The sequence below is a fragment of the Danio rerio genome, chromosome 5, assembly GCF_052040795.2.
Source record: "Danio rerio strain M-AB ecotype USA chromosome 5, GRCz13ab, whole genome shotgun sequence".
Classification (NCBI taxonomy): Eukaryota; Metazoa; Chordata; class Actinopteri; order Cypriniformes; family Danionidae; genus Danio; species Danio rerio.
Window position 1 is genome coordinate 40,265,478 of NC_141025.1, and position 12,089 is coordinate 40,277,566.

General features: G+C 37.8%; 1 protein-coding gene across 6 annotated transcripts in view; it reads left to right on the forward strand.

Annotated features, from left to right (window-relative positions):
* Positions 1-752: 752 nt before the first annotated feature.
* bmp2k (BMP2 inducible kinase) overlaps positions 753-12,089 on the forward strand; it is a 65,530-nt gene continuing 54,193 nt past the window's right edge. For 4 of the 6 annotated variants that reach the window (XM_087251835.1, XM_087251836.1, XM_087251833.1 and 1 more), the window contains exon 1: positions 753-1,670. In XM_087251835.1, coding sequence (XP_087107961.1) covers positions 1,526-1,670 — 145 coding nt within the window. In that variant the 5' untranslated portion in view covers positions 753-1,525. 6 annotated transcript variants of the gene reach the window in all.

Here is a 12,089-nt window from a genome sequence, read left to right on the forward strand (position 1 = left end):
ACGCATGCTTCCTTCTAGTGGTACGCGGAGGAATGAAATATGTCATGTACATGCTACACACATTTCAAAGTTTACCAAAAATGATGTATATAATATGCCATATATGACATATAGCCTATATATTTCTAAGGTAATCTGCCATGATTTTTTTAACTGTGTAGAGTTGTAGCTGCTTTACTGGGCCTACTACGCTACTGTATTTCAATACTACTCATTTTGGTGGTACTTAGAGAGACAAATTTTTTTCTGAGGTGGTACTTGATGGAAAAAGTTTGAGAACCACTGATTTAATATTTAAAAATATATATATATTGTCATGCAACCAAACAGTAAAGGACCATTTGAACTGTAAATTTACCATTTTAGTAATGCCTTCAGAGATGTTAATTGATGTGTAATTTCTGTTTACATTAAATCCCCGTTTTAAGAACAATCTGTTTTTAATATTAGATAGAAATCTATCCAATCATTCTAAAAAAAACACACTAGGACACAAAAGAGGAAAGTGGCAGTCAGCTCTCCACACTCTCCCAAACCACCCATTCACATCTTTCACCGACTGCACGATCTTCAAACTGCTGAACAAAACGCAGGCAGAGACAGTCACCCGGGCCGCCCCATCAGAGCAGAGCATCTGCAGGACGCGCCTCTCTCACACCAATCATGACAATGGGAAGGAAACGGACAAAAGCAAAGTTAGGTTGTCAGACAGGCGGATTGGGCAATAACAAACCTCCCACTAAATCTACGGCGAGTCACGAGAGTTCCAACTTTATCAGTGTGACGGGGGACTTCCAGAACACGAGGAAGAAGCGCGCCGCCCGCCCGCCGTGCACACGGTAACCGACGCTACCCGCGAAAACACCCCGAACGCGCTGCTGCGCCGAGGACTGCGGGATTATTTTTGCAGTCGCGTGCTTTACTATGAAACGCGGTGTCCTCCTCAAGCAGATAGAGGAAGCCAGTCAGCTAGCGAGCTGGCTAACTGAACTATCCAAAGGGGAAGTGGCAGCAACCATCGTTTAAGAGTTTCGCTAGCGTAGCTTCCGCCCAACACACCCACTTTCAGTCTGCTTGTTGTTCGCGTTGGTTTCAAATAACCGGGACTTTAACCAACTTCGGCTTTCCACATAAAGCATGCTTGTGCTGAACGGAGCGTTTCGCTGTTGTTAGCCAGCTAGCGAGGCAAATGGTCTCTCTGGCTCTCGCAAAGGCTCGCTAGCCAGCCGAGACTGGAGTCGGCCTGGAAACACAGCGGTCGTGCTCGTGTTGTTGTCACTCATTAACGACAAAACGCTTTACTTCTATGCTGTTGCTTCGCCTGGCTTTTGGGGGAAATAAGGAAGCATTCAGCGACGCCTTTCTGCGTCCCTCGAGCGCTGAAGTGCCTGGCGCATCTCGGGAGAGCAGATCTCTCAGCATGCTGGACAAAAGAGCTGAGATCATGAGCAGACTGGAGTTTTAATCGTCTTTGGCTCGTTTGGAACTGTCCGTTTTGGGGAAGGCGGGAAAATTAGAGGCAAGAATGAAGAAGTTTTCGCGAATGCCGAAGTCTGAGAGCGGAAGTCTCGGGGGTGGGTCTGGATCTGGTACTGGAAGCAGCAACTACATTGGGAAGGTGTTTGCTGTCGGTCGATACCAAGTGACTGTGGAGGAGCTTATCGCTGAAGGTAAATGCATGCACTGGATTTAGGCCAAAGAAAAGATTATGGTCAGACTTTTGCTACTGATGAAATTTGTAGGAGCCCCTCGGATATTTTCCATAGCATCATAAGCAGTTCAAGAGGGGCTAGATGTATATGCAAACATGATGTTTACAATAGGTTGCAGCTCATCATCACATCAACAATGATCTTTCTCATAAAGTACTTCCCTAAATCTAATGTCATTTGTTGTCTGTGTCACTGTTAATAATCACATGGTTTTGGATCAGGAGGTCTGGGCTCTTCCTGAACTTGATCTCATGTTTGTCAAACCAAAAAAAAAAGAAATCCTGTGTCTTTTATCTTGTCCTCACTATAGATTTAGTAAAACCTCAGGCCTTTTTCAAAGATTAAATAGTTTTATTGCCTTGCGATTACTACTCTTGGCCTTGGCACAGGTAGTAAAACAGTTTATCATCACACATACAGTTAAAGTCAGAATTGTTAGCCACCCTGTTTATTTTTTCCCAATTTTACGGAGAGAAGATTTTTTAGAAACACATTTGTAAACATAGCTTTAATAACTCATCTCTAGTAACTGATTTATTTTATCTTTGCCATGATGACAGTACATAATATCTTATTAGATATTTTTCAAGACACTTCTATACAGCTTTAAGTGACATTTAAAAGATTAACTAACTTGTTCTGTAGACTATCGGGAAAAAATTGGTTAAAGGGGCTAATAATTTTGACCTTAAAATGGTGTTTTAAAAAATTAAAAACTGCTTTTATTCTAGCCGAAATAAAACAAATAAGACTTTCTCCAGAAGAAAAAAATATTATCAACCATACTGTGAAAATTTCCAGAATCTGTTCTTCATCATTTGTGTAATATTAAAAAAATAAATAAATTAAAGGAGGGCTAATAATTTTGACTCCAACTGAAAGCCATGTTATCCCCATACAATTCAGAGAACTGCTTCTTTTTGATTTAACAGTTGCTCACTTAGCAGATTGAAGCAGCTTATTTTGATGATAAACTCTACTGAAGAGTTATAAACATTGTAAGAACCAACTTGGTACACACTTTATGAAATGACACTTTTAAGTAGTCCAGTATATCCCCGTCTTTAGTGTATTTTAGTGTTTTATTTATGTGTGTGCCATCTAAAACACTCATAATTCTGTCATCTATTGTGTTTTAAAATACTAGTGTGTTTGTTTGTTTCCTGTGCAAATGTTTTTAGTTCTGCGAGTTTCACTGAACAGCAACTTGGCAGTCATCAACTTGCTGACTGGACACAATTATTTAATTTGCCATGAGTGCAAAAGTTCGCCCTCACAAACAACTGTTGGTTTTGAAAAAATGTTTTTATTCTTTTCCTTGTTTTGGGGTTATTCATTGTTTATTGAGCTAAATGGTTTTGATCACTTTTTGGTAATTTAACAGTGTTTCATGTAATTTAAAGGAAAGAAAATATCTTAAAATATATAATATTATACAAAAACATGTTGTCTTCATGTTCCAGCAATGATTACTGCCCAAATATACTTTATTTGTTGCATATTTTAAGTTTGTGTACAGATATATTTAAAGCTAGGTTTGTTTGTTTTCTGATTATAATGATAATTTGACACTTCTAAAGAGATTTACCCCAAAATCTAAATTCTGTCATTCACTCGCTCTCATTTCATTTAAACTCGCTTTAAAAATAAATTTAGAATTTACACTTCGATGACGCAGTGGCGCAGTAGGTAGTGCTGTCGCCTCACAGCAAGAAGGTCGCTGGTTCGAGTCTTGGCTGGGTCAGTTGGCATTTCTGTGTGTAGTTTGCATGTTCTCTTTTTACCATCTACGACTTGTGGCAAAAGTAAAGTCGTTTCTCTCTTTTAATGACCTTGAGAAGGTGATCCATGCTTTTATTTTGGAAAGACTTGACTATTGTAATTCTCTGTATGTGGGTATTAGTCAAAATGCCCTAAACAGATTGCAATTAGTACAAAATGCAGCTGCGAGACTTCTGACAGGGACTCGCAAGTTTGAGCACATATCCCCAGTTCTTTCCTCTCTGGGCTGGCTGCCTGTTAGGTCAAGAATTGATTTTAAACTATTAATCTTTGTTTTTAAATCCTTAAACAATCTGGCACCATCATACTTATCAGACCTGCTACACGTATACAATCCAGGTAGGTCACTGAGGTCTTCTGATGAATTTATTCTATCTGTACCAAGGTCCCGGTGTAAGCGAAGTGGGGATCGGGCTTTTGCTGTTGTCGCCCCAAAACTCTGGAACGGGCTTCGGCCCCACATCAGACATGCTCCAACTCTACCTGTTTTTAAAAAGCGTTTGAAACACCATCTTTGTTCCTTAGTATTTGAGCCTTTTTAATGTTGGGGGATTTGCCTTATGTTTTAATTGTTATTTATGTGATGTAGATTTCATGTTTAGTATTGATTGTGTTCAGCAGTTTGGGCAACGTTGTGTTGTAAAAAATGTGCTATATAAATAAACTAAACTAAACTAAACTCCAGGTGCTACGGTTTCACTCACAGTCCAAAGACGTGGTATAGGTGAATCGGGAATGCTAAAATTGTCTGTAGTGTATGAGTGTAAATAGATGTTTCCCAGAGATGGGTTGCGACTGGAAGGGCATCCGCTGCATAAAACGTGCTGGATAAGTTGGCAGTTCATTCCACTGTGGCGACCCCGGATTAATAAAGGAACTAAGCCAAAAAGAAAATGAATAAATGAATGAATGAATGAATTTACAATTCTATTAAACATGGAAATCTGTGACCTCAAAGCACACAAACTAACTTCTTCTAAGTTACCTAGCTCAAAGATTAAGTTAGCTTATGTTTTTTATACACAATTTCAAACATGTTATTAATTACGATTTAATAAATTTCTAATTTCCCAGAGATGGGTTGCAGCAGTAAATCTGCTGCATAAAACATTAAACTGGATAAGTTGGCGGTTCATTCTGCTGTGGCGACCCCGGATTAATAAAGGGGCTAAATCGAAAAGAAAATGAATGAATGAATAAATAAACTACTACAGATTAACTCATTTATGGTAATGGTCATGTGCTAGTTAGCCACCACAACACATTAATATGTGCTAATCTAACTACAGAAGAGACTTGCATGTGTTTTTTTAAGCAACATGCAGTATTTAGTCTTGAAATTTGACTAGTCATCCTTGACAAAACCACAGGCTCTACTGTTTACCACAGTGGTAACCCATCAAAACATCACATAACAGAACATTCAACTCTAACATCTGTTCCTGAATTAAACTAGAGTAAAATTACAAACTAATACTTTTTTTTTTTTTTTTTTTTTTTTTTTACATCTATTCTTATTGTGCAATCTGCTGCAATGCTCATGGAACGATGCTGTCAGATTTAGTTCACATTTTGAGTCCATGTAACTTTCATATTTTATTTATTAAGTACAAAAACAAAGATTGATATTTTAATGTAAAAAACCAATAAATTGGGCGGCAGTGCTGTTGCCTCAGCAATAAGGTCACTGGTTTGAGCCTTGGCTGGGTCAGTTGGCATTTCTATGTGGAGTTTGCATGTTCTCCCTGTGTTTGCGTGGGTATTCTTCTGGGTGCTTCGGTTTCCCCCACAATCCAAAGACATGCGCTATAGGTGAATTGCATAAGCTAAATTGTCCGTAGTGTATGTGTGTGAATGAGAACGTATGGATGTTTCCCAAAAATGGGTTGCAGCTGGAAGGGCATACGCTGTGTAAAACATATGCTGGATAAGTTGGCAGTTCATTCCTCTGTGGCGACCCCTGATTAATAAAGGGACTAAGACGAAAATAAAAATGAATGCATAAGGGTATAAAATGTGTTTTGTTCAGTTGCATCACAAGTAGACGAGGGAGACACATTTCTAGGTACAAAAGATTTTTAATCCTTCTGTTTTTTTAACAATATTAAAGCAGTCCGGTCAAATACATTTTCTTGCACCTCTGGAGGTGGTTGAAAGTTGGTCTCACAAAATTTGTGAGTCATTTACTTTTGTTCTTAGTCTCATCTACTTGTGCTTGGATTTACATGCACAATTAAACACACAGTTGTAAATAGCGCCTGTGTCACACCTCCATTTGTGTATCAAAAAGGACAGTAAAACAACTAAATTCTGGAAAAAGTCATATACTTTTGAAACAAGTAAATGAAATTTTTTTTTTTTTTTTTAGAAACTCTGGTTTCTGTGGCCATTTTGATGTTATTTAACAGCCTGTTAGAAGTAATAGAAGTTGCTTCCTCTATGTTTGCTGACTTTGCTCCTTTTGCATGATTACCATGCTATCTTTTTGTTATTCCAGTGAATTATTTCAGGCAACTCATTAGAGACCACTGTGGCGGACGAAAGGGGCGAGGTTGGCATTTGGGTTAGGGACTACAATTGTTAATGTGAAGATAGTTAGTTCTATCATTAGCCCATTCACAGTAGCTCTCCAAGAACTTATCCACATGATTGCAAAGTAATGAGATGATTTCTAGGGCATTTAAATGAAGACACTTTCAGTCTTGCTATTGTGCTGAGGAAAAATCTGCAGTGAAATACAGTAACTGGTCTTCCCCTGTCAGTATAGAATAAAGATCTTTTCTGTCTGGAAAATTAATTGTGGTCGTTCATGGTTTTCTATGAGAATTAAAAGCAAAATGTGTCAGCAGGCTTTATGTGGAAACTTAATGGCTGGCCACCTGCTCGCATTTCTGTCAACAAACCCTGTGAGGACTACTCTCTTTTGTCAACAAACTTCGTCTTTTGCCATCTTTCACTTCTTCTGTTTTGACTGACAGAATTTGTTTGATCTTTCACTAAAACAATACCCGCTACAGTCATTTGTCACCAGACCAGTTTAGAGCGGTTCCTATAAGGACATTGCACTGCAGTTTGATTGGAGCGTCACTGGTCTGACCTTGAATAAGTCGTGTGCGGAGGTGTTACCCCATAAACTGAGCATGTGCTGTGCTAAGAGCCACTCTGATTTCCTTATCTCCTTAGCCACTATTCAGCCTCTCTGTCCTGTTGACAGGTAAAGGAGAGTTTGGTAATTTGTCAACCCTGAGACTTTTTCATTGACCATACATCGGCGTTATGGCTTCTGTTTTGTTTAGTCATTAGGTAATGTTTCCCAGCACTACATGTGTTTGTTCACATGGATAAACATCTGTCAGTGTAAAAATAGGCCTAAAAAGTCTCTGTAAATGTTTTATCTTCTGGCCTTCTTTCATTTGTCACACAGACATTGTAATTTAAAAAGCAGTAACACTTTTTGATCACTTTGATAGAACTGCCAAATGTGTTTTGATGTCATTGCAAAGCACGTTGTGTTACAAGACATCACAACTCAAATTGGATATGATGTAATGTAAATTGTCTGTGAACAAGAAGTGTTTGTGAACGTGAAACATTTTACAGCTCTTGTGGCAGTCCAAAATAATTTGACTGAATTGCTAAACAGTAGGCCACATGTATACATAATCATTTTGACTGTGACTCATTTGTTTTACCCATCATTCACCCTGTTTTGCTCCTGTTGTTTGCTGCTGTGTAATTGATTTGCTTGCCATGCATATCAGTTCAGATTCAGTCGCATCTTGAATGAATTGTTGCAGAGTAAATTAGCAGCAAATTTTTATTTTTATCAGAACAATCTCTGTCAAATTAATTCCTCAGCCTGTGATTCTCCAAATTAGAACTGAATATGCTATAAATCTATTATATATCTATATCTATTAGGGCTGCATGGTATTGAAAAAATCAGACTTTTTTTTCTGTGAGATGTTTCTATACGAACAAATTTGTTATGAAATGAACCATTTTTTCCCCCATTTTTGTTCAGTCCAAAGTGGCCGTGATATATCCCATTTCGAATGTCACCCGGAGGGCTGCAGCTCTGCACCGATTAGCTTTAACCCTAATTAAACACACCTGATCAAACAAAGCGAGTCCTTCAGGCTTGCTTGAATCCTACAGGTAAGTGTGTTGAAATAGGGTTGGAACTCAACTTTGCAGGTCTGCGGCTCTCTAGGAACTGAGTTTGACCCCTACAATAGTGCATAGATAAAAGTGAAACAAAAAAACTGCTATTTGGTTTTCTTGAAATGTAAACCGTATTCAGGATCAAAAATTAAACAATAAAATGTCAAATAACACTTAATTGTCTTTATTGGATAAATGATCCAATAAACGTGATCTTTATTAAAGGTAAAATGTATTGTGCCAGAATCAACTCTCTTGTATTGCTCACTCAATCACAGGCCTTAAAAACACATACAAATGAAAAACTTTCACTCTGTTACAGTTAAACTCCTCAGTCACTCCACAAATCTCACATGTTTTGAACTATGGATCCTGATTAACTATAGTTCCGATTAGGGCTGGGCGATATTGCCAAACAATTTCATATCAAAACATTTAGGAATATTAGGATTTTTTTATTGAACCACTTTAATTTACCAACATTACAAAAGCAAATAGTAAAAAAAAATTTAAACAAAATATATGATCTCTTTATAATAAAATAAACATAAGTGTTAGAGACTCTTATACTTGATGAATAAAAATATTACAAAGTGTGTACTGGTTAAGTATAAATGCTTAACAAACTTTTAAGGTGTGCTTAATAATGATACAGAAAACCTCAAACTCTGTTAACAACATATTATGATAATCAAATTTGACCTTTCAAGTAAAGGAACCATCAATCATTATTCAAATAAATACTGAATATTACAAATTGTTGAATGACTACATTACCCTCTATGCTAAAAAAAACTTTCAGATGGGGAACTAGTGGCTGGGATGTACTAGAAAAGAAACCAAAAAGCCACTCTGGCGACATCCTTACAACCTTTTTATTTACAATCTCCTCACTGCTGCTATATGGCACTCATTTTCGCATGTGTTGCTATTCTGACCTGAAGTGACAAGCGCGAGTGTGTAGTATCCTTCACCATTTTTAATGCGCTTTGCACTTGCGCTCCCCTGGCGTCTCTTGTAACTAGGCAACCATCAACCGTTTTCTTAGAGGATGACAAATAGACAAGTCATTGCTGCAGCTTCGAAACAAGTTTATGGAGAAAAGTAAAAAGCATCTCCGTGTTTGGGTGTGCTGTGTTTGTCTCAGGTAATTAGTCTATTGTTATTACAGAAATGTGTATATTCCATACATGAAGCAGATTGGTTAGTTCTACTTGCATGAATCGTGGTGCATTCGCAGCATTCAGAAAAGTTCCAATGTTTTTCAAAGAGGTGTACCTTGACAGTATGTGCGCTGCTTGCATACTACATGTGAACCGCTTGCACACTATGTACGTATCGCTCCCATGTGCATGTCATGAAGTTGTGAAAATGACAAAATTCCAAAAGTGCTCAGCAGCCACGTTTTAATTAAACTATAACGTTTCATAGTGAAAATTCATATCAAACTTTTGTTTTTATTAAATGTTATTGACAATAGTGTTCGGTCAATAAATACCAATACCGATTTTATCACCCAGCCCTAGTTCCGATCTATATAAATCCTAATCTTGCTATGAAGATGCACGTTGTGATCTCGATGTTGAAACATGAAAAGGCTTTATGGTGGCACATGATTTACTCCTAGGAAAAAATATTATGAATCCATGTGTCTTGCATCTTTTTCAGAAACTAAATGTTATGCTATGGTTTCTCTTTGGCATGTTACCTCCCTTTTGTTATATCTGTGTCATCTTCAGATGACATAACAATTAGCACAGTCCTCCAGTGGCAGCATGCCAGTGTACGACAACAGTCACTCATTTAAAGGAGCTTGCCAAGATGAGGATTTGAAACCAGGGACTCCGTATGCAGGCAAGACCCACAGTGGTGTGTCCTTTTTTCCTATTAAACCACTCTTTGCTACATCCTACAAATCTTATGGTAATATTGATCACATTTTGTATGATTTTTCTTTTTAAATTTTTGTGGCCTGACTGCATTTGGCACAAGCCGATATTCTCCCAATGGCACTTTTTAGTGGAGACAGTTTTCCACACTCTTCCGTAAAACTCTTTCTGTCTTTAACATTTCAGATGTACCACGCACACACACACACAGTTCTTACACTGCTTTGAGAAAAATAGGTCACTCAAGCTTTGTGAGTCAGAGTAGGGTTGGCATCTCACACCATGTGTTGGCTCAAAAGAGTTCCTTAAGCAATACTCTGTCAAAACACTAGTACTCTGAGATTATCTAACTGTGATTTAGCTCTAATCCTTTTGTCTAAATCAGTATGTTGCGTGTGTTGAATGGTCTTTGGCAACTGTTTTGTTGTGTCTGGCAGCTGACCATATCCACCATATCTGCGAAGACATAACTCGATAAATGTATAATAACAGATGTTTAAAAGATTCATTTGTACTTTGGAGATCTTAAATTCATGTTAAAATGAGGAATTAATGAGGAATTAGTCTTATCATAATGTAAAAGGCATAAATTCCATGGATAGACAAGTGGTTTTAAAAATAGAGAGGTTCCATGCTTGTGCTGTGCAGTGCATTGGGTGTGTGTGTGTAGCTGTTGATGTCATAATTTGGGAACCCTGCTCTGGAATGTAGGAGCAAATGATCACACATTCTTAAAGGAAGAAGGAGCCACAGAGTGTATGAGAGACCACTTGTATCTAAATAGTAAAGAGATATTGAAAGAGCAGTTGGCACTGGCTTGTGATATCTACAAGCCTCTAATTTGTTAGAAAATTTGACAACGGTCCAAAATCTTTTGTTCTGTCATAGCTCAAATATTATATATAAATTTGACCATTCCAAAATATCTTGCTGCCAGTTTGCTACTTCTCAACCGACAAGCTCTTTATTTTTAAGACACTGTCATGTAAATTTTTATTCTTGACTCTTGACACCAAACAGTCGAAACAGTTTATGTACTGTTTTAGCAAAAAAATAAATAAATAACTAAAAACTACCACTGTGTCCAGTGTAAAATCACTTTAAAACTATCGGTGTAATATTACATCAATGCCACGATTCAGTTCGGTTTAAGGTATTGGTTAAGGTATGTTATGGTTCAGTTCAGTTTGTTGAGGAGGCGGGGTTTGCTGTGGCACCAGCAATTTTATTGATAACTACATTTACATTTTTGAACCCCTTTTTGCCTTCAAAACTGCCTTAATGCTTTGTGGCAAAGATTTAACGAGGTACTGTAAATATTCCTCAGATTTTGCTCCTAATTGACATGATAGCATCACACAGTTTATGCAGTTTGTCGGCTGCGCATCCATGATATGAATCTCTCATTCCACCACAACTCAAAGGTGCTCTATTGGATTGAGATCTGGTGACTATGGAGGATATTTGAGCACAGTGAACTTATTATCATGTTCAAGAAACCAGTCTGAGAGGATTCGAGCTTTATGACATGGCGTGTTATCCTGCTGTAAGTAGCCATCAGAAGATGGGTACACTGTGGTCATAAAAAGATGGACGTAGTCAGCAACAATACTCAGGAAGACCGTTTCATTGAGAGATGCTCTTCTGCATACCTCGGTTGTGAAGAGTGGTTATTTGAGTTACTGTTACCTATTAGCTTGAAGCAGCCTGTCAGTCTGGCCAATCTCCACTGACCTCTTGCATCAACAAGGCATATGCACCCACAGAAACATCGCTCGCTGGATATTTTCTCTTTCAGACTATTCTCTGTAAACCCTAGAGATGGTTGTGCATGAAAATCCGAGTAGATCAGCAGTTTCTGAAATACTCATACATACGTTTAGCACCAACAACCATGCCACGTTCAAATTCACTTAAATCACCTTTCTTCCCCATTCTGGTGTTCAGTTTGATCTGCAGCAGTTTGTCTTGACCTTGTCTAAATGCGTAAATGCAATGAGTTGCTGCCATGTGATTGGCTGATTAGAAATTTGCATTAACGAGCAGTTGGACCTAATAAGTATCTAATAAAGTGGCCGGTGAATGTATGTGCGTTTTAGAGATGTAACATTTTTACCAAATTACCAAGCAACTGACAAGCTAATCTACTTAGCATTTCTTATCTGCAGCTGTTTTAAGAGTCAAGCTCAAAATGATTTAAGTGGTAAAAAAGGAGAAGATTTTACTAAAGTAATTTGGGAAAGTAGTATGTCAGTCTTATAATAGTTCTTCACAAAATACTGCTTTACTGGTTGTAAAATTTAGCTGAGTGAGATTTCTCCAGGGTGGAAGCTTTTGCTAAAAATATGCAGCACATCGAAGCGAACGTTTTGTTGTATTCATCAAGTCTGTGAGAAAGAAAATGAAGATCATCTGTAAAGTCTAAAAAAAGAATGAAAAGTCAACCTTGCTCTGACATCAAAGCTGTGGTCGCATAGTGCAGAAACTTTTAGCTTCTCACCAAAAGCAGGCATGTGTCTATTTTTAGAGGGTCAGTATGTAC